The sequence below is a fragment of the Schistocerca cancellata genome, chromosome 12, assembly GCF_023864275.1.
Source record: "Schistocerca cancellata isolate TAMUIC-IGC-003103 chromosome 12, iqSchCanc2.1, whole genome shotgun sequence".
Taxonomy (NCBI): Eukaryota; Metazoa; Arthropoda; class Insecta; order Orthoptera; family Acrididae; genus Schistocerca; species Schistocerca cancellata.
Window position 1 is genome coordinate 20,128,608 of NC_064637.1, and position 22,651 is coordinate 20,151,258.

The 22,651-nt window shown below is 39.0% G+C and overlaps 1 protein-coding gene across 1 annotated transcript in view; it reads left to right on the forward strand.

The window, feature by feature from the left end:
• LOC126109582 (uncharacterized) overlaps positions 1 to 22,419 on the forward strand; it is an 88,866-nt gene extending 66,447 nt beyond the window's left edge. The window contains exons 4-6 of the mRNA XM_049914616.1: positions 2,916 to 3,037; positions 9,004 to 9,074; positions 21,764 to 22,419. Of these exons, the coding sequence (XP_049770573.1) occupies positions 2,916 to 3,037; positions 9,004 to 9,074; positions 21,764 to 21,888 (318 nt within the window). The 3' untranslated portion in view covers positions 21,889 to 22,419. The remainder of the gene's footprint in view (positions 1 to 2,915; positions 3,038 to 9,003; positions 9,075 to 21,763) is intronic.
• The last annotated feature ends 232 nt before the right edge of the window (positions 22,420 to 22,651 follow it).

Consider the following 22,651-nt stretch of genomic DNA (forward strand, 5'->3'; position numbering starts at 1 on the left):
GAGCAGTGCCTCTGAGGAAGTCCAGCGCAGTCCTGGACGAAACGTATGGAGCAGAAAAGTTCTTGGACCACGACCTCACATCCCAGAAAGTACATCAACAGCCATGTCAACCGGTCGTGAAAGCCTTCATTCTACAATCTTCAGGGGAAGTCGCAAATTTGGCTAGAACAGGGTATGACATGTACTGATCTGCTGTACACAGGTTTTAAAATTTCTTTACATTTCTCTTTTCACAGGTAACATAAGTGCAGAGGAAGACTGCACTGTAGTTCCTTCTGTAGATTGTCACACAGGTGACAAAATGGTAGATATCGAAATAGACGACAGAGGGATAGAGAAACAATTAAAACCGCTCTAAAGAGGAAAGGCTGTTGGACCTGATGGGATACCAGTTTGATTTTACACAGAGTACGTGAAGGAACTTGCCTCCCTTCTTGCAGTGGTGTACCGTAGGTCTCTAGAAGACCGTAGCATTCCAGAGGATTGCAAAAGGGCACAGGTCATCCCCGTTTTCAAGAAGGGACGTCGAACAGATGTGCAGAACTATAGACCTATATCTCTAACGTCTATCAGTTGTAGAATTTTGGAACACATATTATGTTCGAGGATAATGACTTTTCTGGAGACTAGAAATCTACTCTGTAGGAATCGGCATGGTTTTTGAAAAAGATGATTGTGTGAAACCCAGCTCGCACTATTCGTCCATGAGACTCAGAGGACCATAGACCACGGGTTCACAGGTAGATGCCGTGTTTCTTGACTTCTGCAAGGCGTTCGATACAGTTCCCCACAGTCGTTTAATGAACAAAGTAAGAGCATATGGACTATCAGACCAATTGTGTGTTGGATTGAAGAGTTCCTAGATAACAGAACGCAGAACGTCATTCTCAATGGAGAGAAGTCTTCCGAAGTAAGAGTGATTTCAGGTGTGCCGCAGGGGAGTGTCATAGGACCGTTGCTATTCACAATATACATAAATGACCTGGTGGATGACATCGGAAGTTCACTGAGGCTTTTTGCAGATGATGCTGTGGTGTATCTAGAGGTTGTAACAATGGAAAATTGTACTGAAATGCAGGAGGATCTGCAGCGAATTGACGCATGGTGCAGGGAATGGCAATTGAATCTCAATGTAGACAAGTGTAATGTGCTGCGAATACACAGAAAGATAGATCCTTTATCATTTAGCTACAAAATAGCAGGTCAGCAGCTGGAAGCAGTTAATACCATAAATTATCTGGGAGTAGGCATTAGGAGTTATTTAAAATGGAATGACCATATAAAATTAATCACTGGTAAAGCAGATGCCAGACTGAGATTCATTGGAAGAATCCTAAGGAAATGCAATCCGAAAACAAAGGAAGTAGGTTACAGTACACTTGTTCGCCCACTGCTTGAATACTGCTCAGCAGTGTGGGATCCGTACCAGATAGGGTTGATAGAAGAGATAGAGAAGATCCAACGGAGAGCAGCGCGCTTAGTTACAGGATCATTTAGTAATCGTGAAAGCGTTATGGAGATGATAGATAAACTCCAGTGGAAGACTGCAGGAGAGACACTCAGTAGCTCGGTACGGGCTTTTGTGTAAGTTTCTAGAACATACCTTCACCGAAGACTCGAGCAGTATATTGGTCCCTTTTACGTATATCTCGCGAAGAGACCATCAGGATAAAATCGGAGAGATGAGAGCCCACACAGAGGCATACCGACTATCCTTCTTTCCACGAACAATAAGAGACTGGAATAGAAGGGAGATCTCTTCGCGAGATATACGTAGGAGGGAGCAATATACTGCTTGACTCTTCGGTGAAGGTATGTTCTCGAAACTTTGACAAAAGCCCGTACCGAGCTACTGAGCGTCTCTCCTGCAGAGTCTTCCACTGGAGTTTATCTATCATCTCCGCAACGCTTTGCTATTACTAAATGATCCTGTAACGAAGCGCGCTGCTCTCCGTTGGATCTTCTCTATGTCTTCTATCAACCCTATCTGGTACGGATCCCACACTGCTGAGCAGTATTCAAGCAGTGGGCCAACAAGCATACTGTAACCTACTTCCTTTGTTTTCGAATTGCATTTCCTTAGGATTCTTCCAATGAATCTCAGTCTGGCATCTGCTTTACCGACAATCAACATTATATGATCATTCCATTTTAAATCACTCCTAATGCGTACTCCCAGATAATTTATGGTATTAACTGCTTCCAGTTGCTGACCTGCTATTTTGTAGCTAAATGATAAAGGATGTATCTTTCTGTGTATTCGCAGCACATTACACTTGTCTACATTGAGATTCAATTGCCATTCCCTGCACCATGCGTCAATTCGCTGCAGATCCTCCTGCATTTCAGTACAATTTTCCATTGTTACAACCTCTAGATACACCACAGCATCATCTGCAAAAAGCCTCAGTGAACTTCAGATGTCATCCACCAGGTCATTTATGTATATTGTGAATAGCAACGGTCCTATGACACTCCCCTGCGGCACACCTGAAATCATTCTTACTTCAGAAGACTTCTCTCCATTGAGAATGACATGTTCATGGAAGCACCCACCATACGAGCACCAACATCTGCCCACATCCTAAGTCACTTACCTCCAGCATAACGCTGTCACAACTACACAGAACACTGTTTTGACCATAACTGGCACTTGCAGCATATTTAGGATATTGAACAGGTGCCATTCACAACAGCACAACCAGCATGCTTGGCTGGCATCTGCATTTATGTTCAAGGATGCATTTCTGGCAGTGTTTCCATATTTGTAAGTGGTAATATAATGTTTGTCATGTGGCAGTATAATGTTTGTCATGTGGCAGTATAATGTTTGTCATGTGGCAGTATAATGTTTGTCAAATCAGTGGTTGTTAAATCATACATATCTAGAAATACCATAATGTTGTTCTTTGCAGAAACTTTTAAAAGACAAGAATCACGAACTTGAAAATAAGAGAGAGATGCTGAAGAACAAAATAGAAGCGTTAAAAAATTTTCAGCCATCGGCTGAGGACGCTGCCAATTTACAGTTATGTCGGTAAGTTTTCAAGGTGAAGTTAAAAACTTTTTTTAGGATCTCTAAATGCTTTGAGAATTCAGTCATGTATGTCTTTATTTGTTTGTTTTATTTTTATTTTTACTTTCAAATTCAGTTACATCCTTCAGGAGATCTCTTGGTTTTTCAAAACAAATATCGGACAGTTGCTACCGTTACATTAATGGCAAACAGTGGCAGATAATTTTACAACAGTAATAGACTTGAACAGTGATACAAATTATTGAATGGGTAAAGTAACCACCCACATAAGACTGAAATTATTAGTGTCTCTGTGTGATCCACAACAGTTTGTTGAATTAATGAAAAGGAGACTCCAATTGCTTTGTAGAACTTTATTCAGTCCAGAACCACTTTCAGCTTTCTTACTAAGCCATTCTCAAGTGGGTCTGAAACTGCTATACATATGATAGAAGTATACATGTATATGATTGAAGACGAAAAAACAAAGCTTACATTTGTTCATGTAATGCACACTTAAAATTACTCTGCAAATTTGTAGCTGTATCAAAGTGGTATCTAGACGTTTGTAAATATGCCCTGCAAGCAGCCCACAACACTTTCAAGCTATACCTAAAAACACTTTAGTTCCCTGTAGGTCAACTTTTGTCACAGTAGGACTATAATTCTTTACTTGACCTGGATACTGGAACAGTATTGCATTTCTGTTAAAAAAATGTTTTTACCCTCTTACTTCTACTGCCTGCAAATTTGAATATGTCCAAATATAAAGCCGTCTCTCACTGTATGATCACAGAATATACCAGTAACCTGTAATTTATTGTCAAACAAATTAATTACATCCTTTCTGTTTAAGTAAATAACCTTCTCAGTGTTGGAACTCTTCAGAAACCAAGACTGTGACTTTCACAATACATTATTTCTGGTTAGGTGGTTAAGAAACCAACTTTTCTTAAATTTTTGAGACTGCTAGCAAACGTTAAACTGCATAAGTTTTATCTCCTTTGTTATACAGATGGTAAACTTAAGCATATCTCATCCAATCAGTAAATTTTCTGGTGGTAGACAAGTAGTTAGACAAATAACTTAGTATGTCACTAAACTTGGAACACTAATTAACTCTGCTGATATTTTATCATAACCACTAGACATTTTTTATTTCAAAAATTTTATGCTGGTTATTACTTCTTCTAGTGTAGAGAGAGCCACATTGATGTTACTAGAGTTATTAGTAATGGCTAGTGTGAGATGTTCAATGGCAGCATCTATTGAATGTGAAAACCTTATCTTATCAGCAATAGTTTATTAAATGTTTGTTAAAAAGTTGTGCGACTAGCAGTGGAGTGTGCACTGAAAGGAAATTGTCCGATGATAAGAATTTTCCTGCCAGATTAAAACTGCGTACTGGACCAAGACACGGATTCAGGACCTAGCCTTTCATAGGCAAGTGTTGTACTGCCTGAGCTACCCAAGCATGACTCGTGACTTGTCCTTGCAGCTTAAAGTCTACCAGTACCTCAGTCTTGAGTTTGAGTCTTGGTCTGGTACACAGTTTTAATCTGCCAGGAAGTGTCAGTTTTGCAACTCTCCACACATTTGCTACCAATATTTCATTTACTCTTAATACTATAAACTATTTCACTCTCCAAAATGTTGGGTTCAGGACACAGATTTATATAAAAAGACAGTGCAAGACACCAACATGGCAATATATGCCATTACATATTTGATCCGTATCATAATTTATATCCAGTGTACTTGAAAATAACTTTCGGCAACATTTTTGTAATCATACTGAGAACAAAATAAGAATAGACAGTTGCTGGCAGTTATGGAGTCATTCCATTAAATCTTAGTTTACTATCTTCTTCTAGCTGTCAGTTCCTAGTCCACTGCTCATTTTTGGCTTTCTCATTCACTCACAACATACCTCTTTAAGTGCATAACATCAGTACTTTAGTAAATTTGAAGTTTACTCTGTGAAGAGCAGCATTCAATAAAAATAATTTACACAGCATGAAGGACCAGCAGTGATACGTATGAGTGTGTTGAAAAGTAATGCCTCCAAAAATTTTTTGTTCTGTTCTCAAAATCAGTGGATGTATTACCTGCCATGCATATTACTCAGTCGCTGATGCAAGTTGTGTATCTCTGCTGCTAGAGGGCTATAAATTGTAGTGTGCTGGTATGTAATTTAACTATATCATGCAACTATCAGACCCTCAGAAAACTGAAAGCACGAATTCGAAGAGTTTGTCCACACGTGAAGCATCCTCTCCTTCAGTATGACAATGCTGCAACAGTCTGAAGCCTTGGATTCACTGTCATTGATAATCTTCTGTACAGTCCTGACTTGGCCCTATCTGATTTTCATCTATTTCTAAAGCTTAAAGATCACCTTCGAGGATTTTACGTTGATAGGGATGAAGTGGTGCAATCAGAGGTGTGGTTGTGGCTGTCAACAAAATCAAACACTGTACCGTGTCAGTGTCAACCAACTGATCTTTTGTTGGAAGACAAGTGTTCCTTGCGAAGGTGACTGTGTTGGGACATAAATGTGTAAACGTGAAGATTAAGCCCAAATTGCTTAATATAATGTTGGAAATTGGGAAAAGTAATGGAATGAGTTACGGTAATCTCACAGTATAGCGGAGGTACTGAGCAATCAACAAGGGCATACAAAAGATTAAAACTCTTGTTAAGAGTCCTGATAATGTCTTTCAACAGAGTAAAATGGTTCAAATGGCTCTGAGCACTATGGGACTCAACATCTATGGTCATCAGTCCCCATCAGAGTAAAGTGATCCACCCCTGTCGTAAGGCCTCTCAGTTCACACTGTGGTCTCACTGCAATCTCCATCTTCCCGTGTTCTATCCCTTGCCTCCGAAATCAGTACACTGTGTGACACAAGCAACTTCCCCTGTGCCAAAGCAGGCTTACCAGTGCCACATTCGTATCTTTTTTTTGTTTATACCCCCTCCCTCCCAGCCAAGAGCCGCCCTTCCCTCCTTCCCCTTCATTCCTCTCACCCACTCAAACTGACACACCTCATAATCATGATTACACTGTAGCACTAGGATAATATCGTGATGCGTGTATATATGTGTGTTTTTATTGGTTGCTTAGGGATATGAGGGATATTTCTGAAGGATTAACAACAATTTCAGTCTTATTTAATGAAAAGGCCACTCCAATTGCTTTGTAGAACCTTACTTAGTCCACTAGCATTTGCAGTTTTTTTGTTTAGTCATTCTCAAGTGGATCTGAAACTACAACACACATACAGATGTTTACATACATAGGGTTGAAGATGGAAAAAACAAGGCTTGTGGAGAAATGCTCTCCAAGAGATACAAGTCTGGTAGATTGAAAATCTTGACTATCTAATGATGTCATGAGAATACAGTCATCTAAAGATTGTTTAATTTATTACATTATAATTCTATCTTTTGCTTAAAGTGGAGTTCAAATTATTCACGCTATACTCAATCAATATTTGATAATCAGAGCACTTGGTGACTTTAAACATAATATCGAACCATTTTTAAACTTTTTTTTTCTCTTATGTACTTAATGTCAAATATGTAACACATTAACACATTTGTAAAGTAATCAAATGTTTGAAGGCATTTAATATAGGGGCATTCAATTCTTTAAAGAAGCGAGGGGGGGGGGGGGGGGGATACTTACTAATACTGTAGTAATCAGTGTGTAGGTGCAAGTGGGCACACGCCGTTAGACGTGATCTATTGCGTCCTCCAGTGACAGTCTGCAAATTATTTTCCCTAACTAAAATGTATGTGAAACAAGTGTGTTCAGAGGGCCACTTCATTTCCAAAATAAATTTTGCGCTCTGCAGGAGAATAGAAGTAGGTGGGAGAAGTTCTGTGTTTGAGTCTCGGACCTGAACAGTTTTAATGTGCCATAAATTTTTAAAACAGCTTGTTAATTTGTATTACCTCTCACAGAATGATATTGTTGTTTTATTAATCTGTCAAGATATTTGCTGTCAGTTTGGGAGGTATATGTTTTGCAGTTAATTTTCAGATTTTTTTGTGAACAATGGTCACAGTTGGACATGTGTTCGTAGAGTGAAGTAGATGACAGATGAGAGAGTAGTACAGTAATTTAGTGGTGAATTGTAGATTGATGGTAATCTACTGTGAGGTAAATGCTGGCATACGAATTGGGAATTAGATGAAGAGGGTATTGTCGTTGTGGTCTTCAGTCCCGAGACTGGTTTGATGCAGCTCTCCATGCTACTCTATCCTGTGCAAGCTTCTTCATCTCCCAGTACCTACTGCAACCTACATCCTTCTGAATCTGCTTAATGTATTCATCTCTCGGCCTCCCCCTACGATTTTTACCCTCCACGCTGTCCTCCATTACTAAATTGGTGATCCCTTGATGCCTCAGAACATATCCTACCAACCGATCCCTTCTTCTGGTCAAGTTGTGCCACAAACTTCTCTTCTCCCCAATCCTATTCAACACTTCTTCATTAGTTATGTGATCTACCCATCTAATCTTCAGCGTTCTTCTGTAGCACCACATTTCAAAAGCTTCTATTCTCTTCTTGTCCAAACTATTTACCGTCCATGTTTCACTTCCATACATGGCTACACTCCATACAAATACTTTCAGAAATGACTTCCTGACACTTAAATCTATACTCGATGTTAACAAATTTCTCTTCAGAAACACTTTCCTTTCCATTGCCAGTCTACATTTTACATCCTCTCTGCTTCGACCATCCTCAGTTATTTTGCTCCCCAAATAGCAAAACTCCTTTACTACTTTAAGTGTCTCATTTCATAATCTAATTCCCTCAGCATCACCCGACTTAATTCGACTACATTCCATTATCCTTGTTTTGCTTTTGTTGATGTTCATCATATATCCTCCCTTCAAGACACCATCGATTCCATTCAACTGCTCTTCCAAGTCCTTGCTCTGTCTGACAGAATTACAATGTCATCGGCGAACCTCAAAGTTTTTATTTCTTCTCCATGTCCAGATGTCATAATCAGCAATGTTTTGAGAGGACTTGTAGTTTGCAATTGGCAGAACCAAGAATGAGTTCGTCAGGGAAGCGTAACTTCCATGCTGTGCAAAATTGACGGAGGACCACTATCACGGCCAGATGAATTTGACAAACTTTGAGAAGGTGTGAGAAAAGATGTGCTGTACACTATAGTTTGTGAGAATAAGCCACCTGAGAAGTCGTATGTTATGGACTTGGCTGAAAGCAAGGACATAGTGTCATACAGTCACACCTTATAATCACAGTCTAAACACAATAGAATTGGTATAGGAAAATATTGAAAGGCGTATTGGGGGCACAACACATCAGGGGACTTGAGGGCTCTTAGGAAAAGTTCCTTCCAGTTAGTTACTGCCAAGGGTCGAGAAGGATTTTGGAGTAAAGGGCAGAAGTAGAGGAAGAATAATAGGTTCCGCTGTTCAGCACCGATAAAGTCAAAAAATAATTGGCACTTGGTGTCATCGAAATTGCTGTCAATGAAATCATCATAATATGGCCACATCTGCCATCAATGAAATCATAAGCATAACTACATCTAATGTAAGTGATTCATTCTCTTTCTGTTGTATAAGTGTATATAACTATTGCAGTTAGGATCTTTATGAATATGTCAATACATAAGGTGATTTCAGCTTCGGCTGTGAAAAAAATTTAAGTCATCTTTACCTCCATGCGTGCTTTTGGCTTTTGCGAAAGTGTGAAGTACTGGAGATAGGCAAGGCTGCCCCCCTCCCCCCTCTTGGCTTCTTACCCTGCGACAATCTATGTGGGGATGGGTGCGCTTTCTCCACTCCCTGCAACACCCTCTGCAATCAGCCTGCATACAATTAACACACAGTATCTCTCTCAGAATAACTTAAATGGAAATTAATAACTGTAACTGAAATTTTCTTGAGGTAATTAGCCTAGATCACTTGCTTGCAATTATTTGTTTGTTCACAGGCTCAAATACCAGCTCTACAAAGACATAACTGGAGTGCGCTGGGATTATAAAGCTAAGGCACCTCGGGGCTGTATCCTTTAATAGAATAACGTATTTCTTCTGATTTTGATTTACAGTGATGTTCAGATGTGTTAAGAAAGCATTCACTATAGCATGTAGCACCATCTTTTACTATTATCATGTATTATCACGATTATTATTATTCATCATGCCGTGGAGTCTGTGAAACACATGTTTTGGAAGAGACAACCGTTCAATTGCAACCACAATTTGTGAAGAACAGTCGTGCATATACTACATTTGCTCAATATGATGAAACTCATTTGACTTTTGGGGCTATGTAGAAACTTTGTGAAGAGGTGATTAAATATCTTTCATGTAATTCAAGAGTGATTAAAGTAATGTCCTGTTTAGATATACACATTTTAAGTAGGTGGACAGACAAATGCACATGATCTACCAACAGGTTGTGATACTGTTGTGTTATGAAGATTGTTGACATACAGATTAAAGTGTGTTCTTTTCTCATTCACAAGTATTTGCCATACAATAATGTTGCTATTAATATTAAATATCTCTCACTTTTTGAGTGACTTACACTTTGTCATTTGTGTGTACTAACCAGTTCCGTAACTTCATAGTCGAGGAAGCAGTCTTTTATAGTGTGAGCATGTATTAGATATGTTGTGCACACGTTTTTCTGTGCGCCCTATGATGCAGGGCTAGTAGAGCACTCGGCTCTGTATTCCTCAGTGAGGTAATAGCTTTGATGGGAATATCATTTCACATATTGTTGTTGCTTTTGAACATTGAATTGTTTGCTCTTATAATCTAAACTAGGCTATTGCTGTCAGGCGATGCTGTTAACATTAAGACTTGCCCCTGGTGGTTGTGATTTTACCCTAGTCAGTGTATTTATAGTAAATTTGTCTCATGGTGGGCAACTGAGAGCTCAATGCTCAGCATCAGAATAGAAATTTCTCATGTGTCTGATCATCACCAAATGTACAGAAATCTCGTGTGATTTCCACTTGGACTGCAAATACAAGGGGTAATGGCACCATGGTTGCATACCTAGTTGAAGTATTGCTGTTGTTGGGATAAGGCTGGTACCTCTAATTCAGTTACCCATCAGTATACTTTTTGTCCCAATATTTTAATAAACATGTTTTAGGCAGTACATGACATTTCTACACACTCGGTATGCGATTAATTTGTGGCTCAAAAACAAGTCAATTGTGAGTGTCATATTCATTTTGTGAAGTATCATTTCTTTCTTCCTTTATATTTCAATAAATACGTTGCTGTTGTTATTGTTACTTCACTTTGATCAGTTACCTCATTTCTGACTTTTGACGTGCTACTACAAAACGTTCCTTCATGCATAACACGTGCAGTAGAAAACAATTATTTCATTAAGCCCCTTACGTAATTTACAGCTTTTCATTTTGCTGTGAATGTTACAGTGGCCAATATGACAAAAAAAGTATTGCATGGTTGCAATTGTTGCAAGATTTTATGTATGTAATTGTTTTAAAGTTATGCGAGAAAGGAAGTAACGTCACTGTTTGTTTGTTACTTTAGAAGCCATTGGAGGCAGAGTAACAGTGCTAACAATATTATTAAAACGATTGTTGCTACTAACCATATAGCGGAGATCGTGAGTCGTAGGTAGGCACAGTGAACAGACTGTCACAAAATAAGCTTTTGTCCAACAAGCCCTTTGTCAAAGATAGACAAAACAAACACACACACACACACACACACACACACACACACACACACACACACACACACACCTAAAACACACAACTACTACACAGTACTGACTTAGTCAGGTATGATACTGAATTAAAGTGGGTCTGCCTTCTTGCAAGAACACAATTTTTGTTTTGGTTTGTTTAGTTGCAGGAAGGAGATTCATTATTATTTTCTGCAAGCAGGTAACAGTGCTTCAAATTTGATTGTAATAATAGTCGGATATGGATAGGTGAAGTTGATTGTGGCCTTGCTTAACAAACCATCCTAGCATTAACATGACCTGCACATCATGGTAGAATAACAGTCTACCGCGGAGAACTTCTGATTTATGTTTAATTGGGTTTAGTTTTAATAGTGTGTAACATCATGGCAATTCTCATATATAGTAAAACCTGCTTTCAAGAAATTCCTGAACATAGGAAAATTTAGCTTTTAAGTATATCAAACCATTTTTAAATTCGGACCTATTTTTGACAAAATTTCTAAAATTTGTTTGTGGCTATTTTTTATTTTTTCAAATGTCACACTATAATTGTAACAGTGAGTGCCACAGTTCACAGCTGATTCTTACTGTCAACATCTTAGTGTTTTGGTCGATAATTTTGTGCCTCATTCTCCTAGTAATTGTGAGTTTACTGTTAATTCATAGTCTACAATGAACGCATTGCGTTATGTTAAATAGTTCCCTGACCGTCAGGATATGAAGTGTGTACTTGATTTTAGTCTTAAAGTAAACTACTTTCATTGTAGAATATAGATGATATTTCAAGAAAACAATCAAAAACTGGCATTATTTCTTTTCTACAGAGAAATTTCTAAATTTGGAAACATAGTACTAAGTTAAGATGATCAATCAGAAAGCAAGAATATATGCAGCAATTTCCACTCAGATGTGCATGCTGGACTGTAACATAAGTCACATTACATAGTGTTACAAATGTTGGCATACAGACTAGTTTTGCAATAGCACTAAACTCTTTAACTGCATCCTTATAAAGTGAATGTTTAAACTTAAGACTGTAAAAACAATTGTTTTAGTATTTGTGTCAATAGAGTTGCTGCTGCAAGTTACAATTCTTTGTCTAATTTGTTTTGCACATGACACATTTTGGGTGAAGTTTACTGTTGTCAAGTGTGTGTTTTCTATTACATTTTTATGAGTTAAATGTTATGCTTGCTGTGTGTGAAGTACTGCATTGTTCTAGAAACAACGAGCAACAATTTGTTGTTATTAATGTTCTACATTAGATCGATATTACGCAGCAAAATTTCTTTCACATTTCCAACAATCTGTAGGGGAAGCATAGTCAGTAGCGATAAATTTTCAAGTTTTGAAAATTAGATTTGTTACTGTGGTGCATTGAAAGGCCTCCCTGCAGTGGAAACAAAAAATAATTTTTTTGTAAACACTTGTTGCCGGTTTTGTAAAGACCTCAACGCTATTGTTGTGGAGGCCGAGTTGACACTGTCGTTACGGAAGGCCGAGTTCGTGAGTTTGTGAAATGGCTTCTGGTGCAGTACACTGCTAAGACAATTTTTTTCTGCCACTATTACACAGCTATGGCGTATGGTCACGTAACAGGATAGGACAACGAAGTTTCTACAACACTCCAACAGTTTGTAACAGTCACACAAGTGAGTTATAAAGGTTTACTTATCTTTGTGACTTGTTGAATAATAGAGTCTGCAACACTGCTTGTAATATAACAAAAAAGGCCCTCAATGGCTAAGTGCAAATAATAGTAAGTAAACTTCACAGTACATAGCAAATGCAATTTACAATAATTGTCTGTTGACTTCTAAGAGTTCACTAGACAGCGTTCCCTGTCTAAGTCAGCTCTGGACGAGGATCTATAACCGTGTAGGCGAGAACTGCTTTTCTATCTTCCGAGTGGCCTTCCGTCTGTTGTCGTCCAGTCAGTGGCAGATTGTACTCGGCTGGCAATTGGCTGAGGCGAATTTGATGTCTTCGTCCTCAGTGCCGCCTGTGGTGCTGGTGAAACTCAAACGAGTGGAGAGTGTCTGTGGCACTTGTACCAGCTCGCATCATTGTGCCTGTGGTGCTTTTCCCTGGCTGTGTCTTGTTCAGAAGACACAGCACTCCTCCTCCCCAAACCACCACACCATTGTCACGTACGGCTGAGCACCATATCGACAGTGAGGAGGCGGCACAGGTGTCGGAACCGTTGTCGGAGCGGCGACCGTTGCTGTAGCCGATGCCGAGTCGCTGCTCGCACCCTGACTACCGTCTCGAGATCGCGAGGGAACACCGGCCGAAAAACGGTGCAGGAGGTGTGTCCTGGCATCCGTTGTGAGGGCATCTTCTTGATGGCGTGAATCCGCAACGGCATCTTTCTAACTGGAGGCCCCTCGGTAGGCCTCGGCACGGTGCTGACCCGGCAGTGGTAACGTGGCAGGTGCTGCCGGACATCTGCTAGTGGGCAAATGCGGTGTCAGATTGATGACCGTCGGCTCGAGGTCCGAAAACAGCATTGCGTGACCCCACTGTGAAGGGTGGTGCTTGGGTTGTGTCGACCAGGAAGCTGTGAACATACAAGAAGTGGCAGAACTTTGCAAGCGACAGAGGCGAATTTAATTAGGTGCCACTTCTGCAATTCATCGGGACCTCGAATCTGAAACGTGTGTGAACCAATTGAAGTAGTAATGATGCCGCACTCCCGTGACTTCTTTCTGCCATAGATTCTGTGAAACACATGTTGGCTAATCTGGTATGTCGGCTGACTAGAATCTGTAGGTTCCAGCTGCAGCAGGGGTTGGAGCAAATGCGAGAGTGTGCGGTGGCATCGCCCGTGTAGCAAATCTGCCAACGAAGGCCTGTTGTGGCGCTGAGAGTGAGAAGTGGACAAGAAGTGAAGCAAGGCTTGTTGGCATCGATGATGCGAGCAAAGTTCGTCCATTCGCTTTTTGAACATGCAAACAAAACGTTCAGCCTCACCATTCGTTAGGGATGAACCGAATGTAGTAATTGAGACTTCCCTAAGCCAGATTGCAATTCTTTTACATTCTGACATGGTTAGAGAGCATGTATTGCTTGCAAATGTGCCTGTGTCGGATGAACAACTCGAGAATTGCAGCCAGCAACTACAATATTGTCCCTGTAATTTGTACATGAAGGCACAAAAGTAGTTAGCTGTTCTAAGTAGTGTTGAAAAATGGCAGGTGCTGATGTGCTACTGAAAGGCAAACAAAGGAACTTGAAAAGTCCTAAATGTGTGTTGAAGACACAGGTAGGTATTGCGAAGGTCAGTTTTTGAAAAATAGCGACCTGTGCCTAAGTGATCCACGAGTCTGTCACATCGAGGTAATGCATAACTGCCTGAGGACTGACAGTGGCTTTGAAGTCAGTACAAATCCTAATTTTTCCTGATTATTTGTGAATATAAACTACTCGGAAAGACCACTGACTTGCAGAGATGGTACGATTATGCCATTATTTTGCCAGTGAGCCAGTTCTTTCGCAACCTGTTCACAAAGTGCTACAGGCACTGCACATACTGTGAAAAAGCGCGGCTGGGTGTTGTCTTTAAGCATGATGTGCGCTACAAAGTTATTGGCTTTACGTACGCCAGAAGCAAACAGTTTTTGAAATTCGTCACAGAGCTTAGCAATACTGTCACTTGAATTGAAATGAGACATAGCTATCACATAGGCGACAGTGTTTAGTTCAAACAAGTAGAGACCAAAAATATTAACTGATTGTCTACTTCGTAGAACTTGAAAGGAAACTGTATCTGCAGATTGCAATACGTGGCTACAATGTTCAGTGTTCCTATCACTGGAATGTTCTGACCATTGTATGCTGTAAGCATATTTGTAGACTGACACAGTTGTGGTTTGCCTAACAGTTCATAAGTTTCATAGCTTAACAAGGACACTGATGCACCTGTATCTAATTGAAGTTTGACCATATGGCTTGGAATCACTAAAGGTACATACAATTTAGTAGAGAGATGTTGTACAGGGGAACTATTCCAGAATGAGATTTTCACTCTGCAGTGGAGTGTGCGCCGATATAAAACTTCCTGGCAGATTAAAACTGTGTGCCAGACCGAGACTCGAAGGTAGGAGGCGAGATACTGGTGGAAATAAAGCTGTGAGGACGGGGCGTGAGTCTTGCTTGGGTAGCTCGGTTGGTAGAGCACTTGACCGCGAAAGACAGAGGTCCTGAGTTCGAGTCTCAGTCTGGCACACAGTTTTAATCTGCCAGGAAGTTTCAGGGGAACTATTGAATGTTCTGTGGGAGCAACCTGTTCTGAATTTACAACATGCACTTGCATAGCAGGGAGCAAGTGTTCCACATTGTGACCCGAGGACTTTGTCTTTTTAAGCAAACACTTTGTACATGTCCAGTTCAGTGGCAGGAGTAGCAAGTGGCTTGGCATGACAGGCAATCTTCACGTTTATGTGCTGAATAGCATTGTGGGCAAGATTTTGCACCACACTGTTGGTGAGCGAAGCACTGCTTGCACTTAAGCTGTTGACATGTTACGATGTTCTGTCCGTGAGGCTGTTTGTGTGCTGTTAAGTGTGGCTGTTTACGGGACCACGTAGCACTGGAGCTATTTGCACCTTTCCGTTCTACAGCACAAATGTTACCAGAGTGCTGAAAACTGTCTACAGCAAAATCACAAGAGCCTTGGTAATTAGTGATCTGCAATACCTGCTCAAGAGTAGGATTGGAATATTTCACAATCTATTCTCTGATCCTATTGTCTGTCACATTCTGTGTGATTGTGTCCCTGATAATATACTCACTGTAAGATTGTCCACATTTACAACAGGCATTTTTATCACAGTGTAAGTGATAAAAGATTTTGTTGAAGCATTGTGCCTCCCTGTTTGTGCTAAGGACAACCTTAATGTTGTATAATGAATGTCATTTTTTCCTTCTGGTACTGTAATTTTGAACTATAGTGGATTATTTACAAAAAACTTAATGAGGGAATAAATATACTGTGAAGCCATAGCCAGACTGACCAATTCCTTAAATAGGTGGCTAAAGGACGATTGTGGGTGAATACCACGTATTATTCTTATGGCACTTTTTGCACAATGAAGACTTTCTTAAAGATCAGTTACCCCACAACATTATACCGTATGACATTATTGAACGAACCATTTCTTCTGTTTCTGTTTGTATGCTTGGATTGATTACAGTACTAGTGCCATCTGCAAAAAGAACTAATTGTTCTTGTATACTAGATGGAAGAACCTTTACATATATGAGGAACAGTACTGGACCTAAGACTGAACGTTGTGGAACCCCATACATCATTTCTCCTCAGTCAGAATCATGTCCTTGGACTATATTGACTTGCTAAGTACAACTTTCTGTATTCTTTTAGTTAGATATGGGATCATCCAGTGGTTGGCTATACAATCAATCTCATAAAATGTCTACCTAGGAGAATACTGTGATTCACTGAGTCAAGTGCTTTTTGGAGGTTGCAGACAATACCAACCTGCACTGTTTTATTATTTAATGCTTGTAAAATATGGTGAGTGAACTTGTAAATAGCATTCTCAGTAGAGCAACCCTTCTGAAACTCAGACTGATTTTCCAAGGATACTGTTGTTGCTAATATTATTCTAGAATACACCAGCTTCTCAAAAATTTTGGAGAATATTGTCAGCACTGAAACAGATGAGTAGTTATTGATATCTCTCTTAGCATCTTTCATTAAGAGGGGTTTAACAGCACCATATTTCAGTCTCTGTGGAAAAATGCCTTGAGTTAGGGATACATTGCATATTTCAGGTAGGACTGGTTTTATTACAGGGGAACAGATTTTTAGTACTCTACTGGAAACACCATTAAAACCAGATGAGCTTAGATTTTTGAGAGAATATATGTTTATTAATTTCAGAAGAAGTTCTTGATACACTCACATGATTGAATTTTATGGAAGTTACATTTTCGACACACTGCTTTGATTTTGCTTCAGAACTGTTTGTCCCTATGCTTTCTGCCACATTTCAGAAATGGTTATTAAATACGTGTGCTACAAGTGACTCATCATTTACAGCTCTTCTCTTGTCTTGTTCTGTGGCTGGTTGTCCTGTCTCTCATTTCACTCCATACCATATAGCTTTAAGTCTGTTCGAAGTACTGATTTCTGATGTTATGTGCATGTTCTTTGATTTTTTAATAACCTCTCGTAGTAGTTTTGAGTAGGTTTTTTTAGTGTGCAACTACTGCATGATCTACTTGTTCTTGCCAAAAGACACATTACCATTAAATGAATTTGCAATTGTCAATGAAGACAACCATCAGCTGTAGAATGAAAATTTGTGCCGGACCGGGACTCGAACCCAGATTTCTCACTTATTGCTAGTAGTCAACTTTCCATTTGGCTATCTGTGCACGACTCACGGCCAAACCCGGACTTCCGTATGTCGTCAACCGTGCGACTGTAACCTGTACTCGTACATCCATTATATATATATTCCCATGCAGGTCAGACATTGTACTTGAAAGTGGCTTACCTGGTATCAGCAGGTAAATACAACATTGCAGTGCCTGTGTTGTTCTGATTATGATGCAAAGGAACTTTGCATCATAATCAGAATAACACAGGTACTTCAATATCATAGATGCATTTCCCTTTTCCTTTCACAGGCTACTTTAATTCCTCTAGTGATCTATGGTTTTTTGCAGGACTGTTAAGTGTCTTTTCTGATTAGCTTATGTGGGAAGCTATTTTCAAAGAATGATATGAATATATCATGGAACAGATTAAATTTTATGTTAGCATTTGGTTCTTTACAAATTACCCCCATGTCATCTCATCCAAACTATTCTTTAAAACATTTATCAGCAACCAAATAAATAAAAATACTAAAAGAATGTACAGAAAGGATTGGCCTGCAAATCTCTTTCCAGCAGTCTGCATTCTTCTGCTCAAAATTACACACAATGTGCCAAGATAAATGGAGTTACATATTTCAGATAGCTAGGTGACATCCTTAAACCTGCAGAAGTAGGAAAGGTCGTACAGAAGACTCTACTATAAAAAATGAAGAGAGCTAATAGCAAAACTCAAAATGTATATTATAAGAAATGCATATCCTTTCAGCCCAAAGTCAGGCACTACAACATAGTGATCAAGTCTGAATTCTGTATGCAAGTGTGACATTAACACTGCATACAGAAAGCAAGATGGAAAACATACTGAAGGAAGAATGCAAAATCGTGAGAGAAATTCTTGGTCTAAAGTTGACCTAGCAGCAGGTGTCAGAAAAAGGTTAAAATTTTACACACACATCAACATACTCACCAACAGAATTGTGACATACAGACAAGGGATCAAGTCAACAATTCCATGGACCACACTAGTCAAACTTAACTTAGAAAATCACAAATCCATCCAACAGAAATTGAAGACAGAAACATTATACAGAGACAAAATATAAAAGTTGAATGTTAGGTCAGAAAATGCACTCCAGAAGAAACCAGGAACAAAGTGCACTGAAGGTAGAAAGACTCCACGGAGAAAAAAACGAGAGAATTATGGAAAATCAGGCAGAATTCTTTGAATGAGCCAACAGGAGCTCTATGCAAGTAAGACGTGGAATCTTCTTCCAGGATTGATATGCTGTGTCAAATTTTGCCTCTTACATTTGACAAAAATCTTTAACTTTTATATTTATAATGCATTTCTTTGGCTACTTTGAAGTTAATGCAATAGATCATTGAAGACAATATCATGATTGACATAGGACAGGCAGTGTGATTGCTGTGGCCGAAGCGGCACACGTGAATGTACTTTGATGTTGATATCTATATTTCTAGACTGCATTTGACAGTCGCGTTTGTATTAATATTTACATTTTCTGTGGATACCATTAGCAGTCCACATAGGCACTGGGCATCAGTGTTCCTTGTTGCTCGTTACCTAGTATCAATGCTGCTTACCCCCCCAATAGCAGTCCATCTCAGTTAAAATTGTTGGGACCTACTGTCATCTCCAGATCTTCTTGGACTTTCCTCTGGAGCATGTGCATCTCTTTAACAAGTATAGAACTACTTTCAAAGTTGATTACCTGACCAAATTCCTTACCATATTTGGCAATTGTGAGTTGTAATGGATGATTTAAGCCTTTGTGACATGGTAATTTGTGTTGTGGAACCTTACTTCATCTGTATAAGTATCATTAAAGATAAAAACCAACAGCTCTGTGTTGTTTTCCTGTATTATATTGAAACAAGTTAATTTTTTATCTTCTGAATGCTTGAAAATACAGCTGAACTTCTTTCTTTCTGAGTTTCCTGCCATATTCAGTAATGCAACTGGTGCAGGGCAGAATTGCAATTTGGTGTCGTGTCCTCGACCTGCTTTGATGTTGATCAAATTTCTACTGATTGCAATGTAACATATCCATTAGCCATTAGTGTCTTCCTCAAGAACCAAAGTTCCTGTCCTATATGTTCAACATCACTGATGTGATACTCATCTGGGCCATGTCCCAAGGACAGCCAAATTTTCTGCAAGATGGTGAGTTGAGACCACATGCAGATATGTTGATGTTGTTGTTGTCGCCGTCGTCGTCTTCAGTCCAGAGACTGGTTTGATGCAGCTCTCCATGCTACTCTATCCTGTGAAAGGTTCTTCATCTCCCAGTACCTACTGCAACCTACATCCTTCTTGCCTCAAAAAGTTGAGGTTGTGAAAGCTGTACTACATTACATTTTCTACTAATATCTTGCAAACAAGGACATCTAGAGCTGCAACGTCAGTGTCAGTATCGAACAAGATGGACTCAAGTTTGGAAGGACTGGTGTTCAAATTTCTGTTCAACCATGAGATGTAGATTGTGTGTGGTTTTCCTAAATTTTTAAAGTGAATGCCAGGCTGGTTCCTTTGAAAAGGCCACAGCCAACTTCCCTACCAACATTCCCAAACTCAAACTTGCACTCTCTTTAATGACCCCATTGTGGACAGGCAATTAAATCCTGATCTTCCTTTTAATATTGTCAGTCTCCTCAATTCTTAAGGTTACATTGAGGTGACTGCCATTTACATGCTTGTCGTACCCTTCATGCTATTCCTTTCCGTATTCCAGATCGTGAGGGTGTTGTTATGTACCAGATGGCTGGCACTTATTCAAGAACACACAAAGGAACACTTTGGAAACACAAACATTCTTGCTGCAGAAGATAAGGGAATCTCATGCAGTGCCTCAATAATTTTGTTTTCCTACTGGCTACTAGGGACTCTGATACTTGGCACTGATGTGTGTTGTTGATCGCTACTTAGAAAATGTAAATATCAACATAAGCAAGAACCCAAGTTTACCAGTTGCCTCTCAATTATCACAGTGGCAGTTAGTCACGATGCAGCTACATTTTCGTATACCATCAGCAATTAACAGCCAGTGAAATGCAGTCTAACATAAACAAGTGGGGTTTGTGTCTAATATGAGGGAAGTAGTTACCAAGAGTACAGCAGTGCAGCTTAATTAGCCATAGAAGAAGACTCCAACATCAACATTGAAACATTGGCCATCTTACTGTGTTAGGCATGTTTTTCTTTAGTTCATAATACAAAAGGTTTGGATAATGATTTATCTGTTCCTGTATTTTAAAATGGATTTAAAAAAGTCTTGACTGCAATAAAATATTTATTTGGAATGGTGCTCAGTTGAGCAGCAGACGTTTGTGGGTCAACGACACCTTCTCCATTCACTGCCACCACTTACCATCATGGTATAAATTATCTGAAGATGGCCACATTCTGACTGAAACCAGTTACTGTTATACATAAGTATTTTACTGCAACCAAGACTGTTTTTTATCCATATTAAAATATTTTAACTAGGCTGCTGATTTTTCTCTAAGAGAAATGTTCTAAAAATTAAATTACTCATTCCTGTATTACAAAACTGTTCAGCTGTTTCCTGTTCTGTTGATGGTAATAGAGCTTTGTAAGCTATCAGTTATCAACTACCAATATCATCTTTTTTGTGTAGTTTCATTTTCTCTCTCTAATTTTGTACTTGTTTGGTGTAGAGCTTAAACTACCTCTGCAGTTAAGGTCACTAACACATACACGTGTGATTGCACTTGACTCGAGAGGCTGATACTTTCAAGACCTAGTGGTATAAGAATTTTCCAGTGGCTCTATTTGGCTGGCACATGCACGAGTCCTATAAAAATTACGCCAACATCCTGTATTACATTACAAACCAATCGGCAGTGTTCTATGGAGTGAAGGTGATGTGTCTGTCAGATGCAAATCTTACATCTTCTCCTTCCCTTTCATCCATATCAATACAAACACAACATTACTCTCTACAAGCACTTCTCACAGTTGCCAACACAACACTGATATACACGTCTTAACAGGTTGGAGGAAGACAGCTACAAAACACTTCCACTAGGATCTCACCGAGCGAGGTGGCGCAGTGGTTAGCACTCTTTACTTGCATTCGGGAGAATGACAGTTCACTTAAGGGAAATGCTGCGATGGTTCCTGTGAAATGGCACGGCTGACTTCCTTCCCCATCCTTCCCTAATCTGAGGGGACTGATGACATCGCTGTTTGGTCCCCTCCAGCGAATCGACCATCATCTGCTAGGATCTTGTCCAAGATGACGATGAATGATTCCCGCATCTGCCCCCAACACTCATTTCACAAGTTAGGGATTGACTTTTTAAGTGATGTTCAAGTTCTGTAATTTATTTGTTGAGCTGTTTGAATATAAAAATGCTGATACCTGTATTGACTCTTCACTTTGACATTGGTATGATATAAAACTCAATTTTTCTGCATTAAGTCGCCTGCTTTGGGAATTCAGTATGCTGCGATTATAGCCTTTAAACATATTGGGAAAAAATCAGAGCGTTTATATGTGTGTATCATACACTGATTTAATGAGCTCTTGTAGGTATTTCGGTAAACTATTGTTAGATATTGTATATGTAAGTTAAAACTCTTGCATGCTTTGTAGTGAATGTTTTCCTTAATTTTGCTTCAGATGTTGTGAATAAGAAGACTCACTATGTGAAACCATTTTCACACGAATCTCCCAATGAAGATAAGTTGTGGGAGGAAATTGCAAAAGCCAGCACTGCAGACTGGAGTGCTTTTTCTTGTGAATGAATCATGAAACACCTTGAAAAATACTTACACTTTTATATTTCCATGACATTAAATATATTTTAGCTATTCATGTGTAAAGTTTTATATGTCTGTCAGAACAAGAATGTTGCACATATCTTCAGTGTGAAGAAGCAGTATAGCATTAAATAAGTATAAAATTACTATTTTTTCACAACCTGTCCTTTACTACCCTGCACTGCTACCACAAGTTATCACTTTAAAATATGTCACCAACTTAAGCTCAGCAACTCTCCTTCCCACCATAAAAAAAACTCTGCATTCAATTTTATCTATCTCATTGAGGACTTAAGCTTCACACTGAAATATTTTTCTCATTTTGTACAAAAAACATGTTTCTGTAAGAGAGGGTGGTTAACCTCATGTAAATATTATTGTATCTAAAAGAAGTGTTAGTTTTAATCATGTTAAACAAAGCAGAATAATAACTGTGTTTAATTAAAAATTAAATTGATTTGTGAAAGTTTCCGAAAGAAAACTGTGTAAAATATACTTACTATCCATGTTGGCAAATCCAATTTTTATTTTTTATTAATTTTTTTATTTCAGAATTTTTTGTTTTAAAGACACTTTAGGGAAGCAAAGATGAATCGTACAAGAAAGAAAAATTAGAATTTGGAATTTAAATACTCTTGTAAGATTTCTGAATGCACTAGTGGCAATCTTCTAAACCTAAATGCAAACAAAAAAGCCAGATTAACATCTATAAATTCCCAGTTGCATCAGAGAGAGATTATTTAAAAAA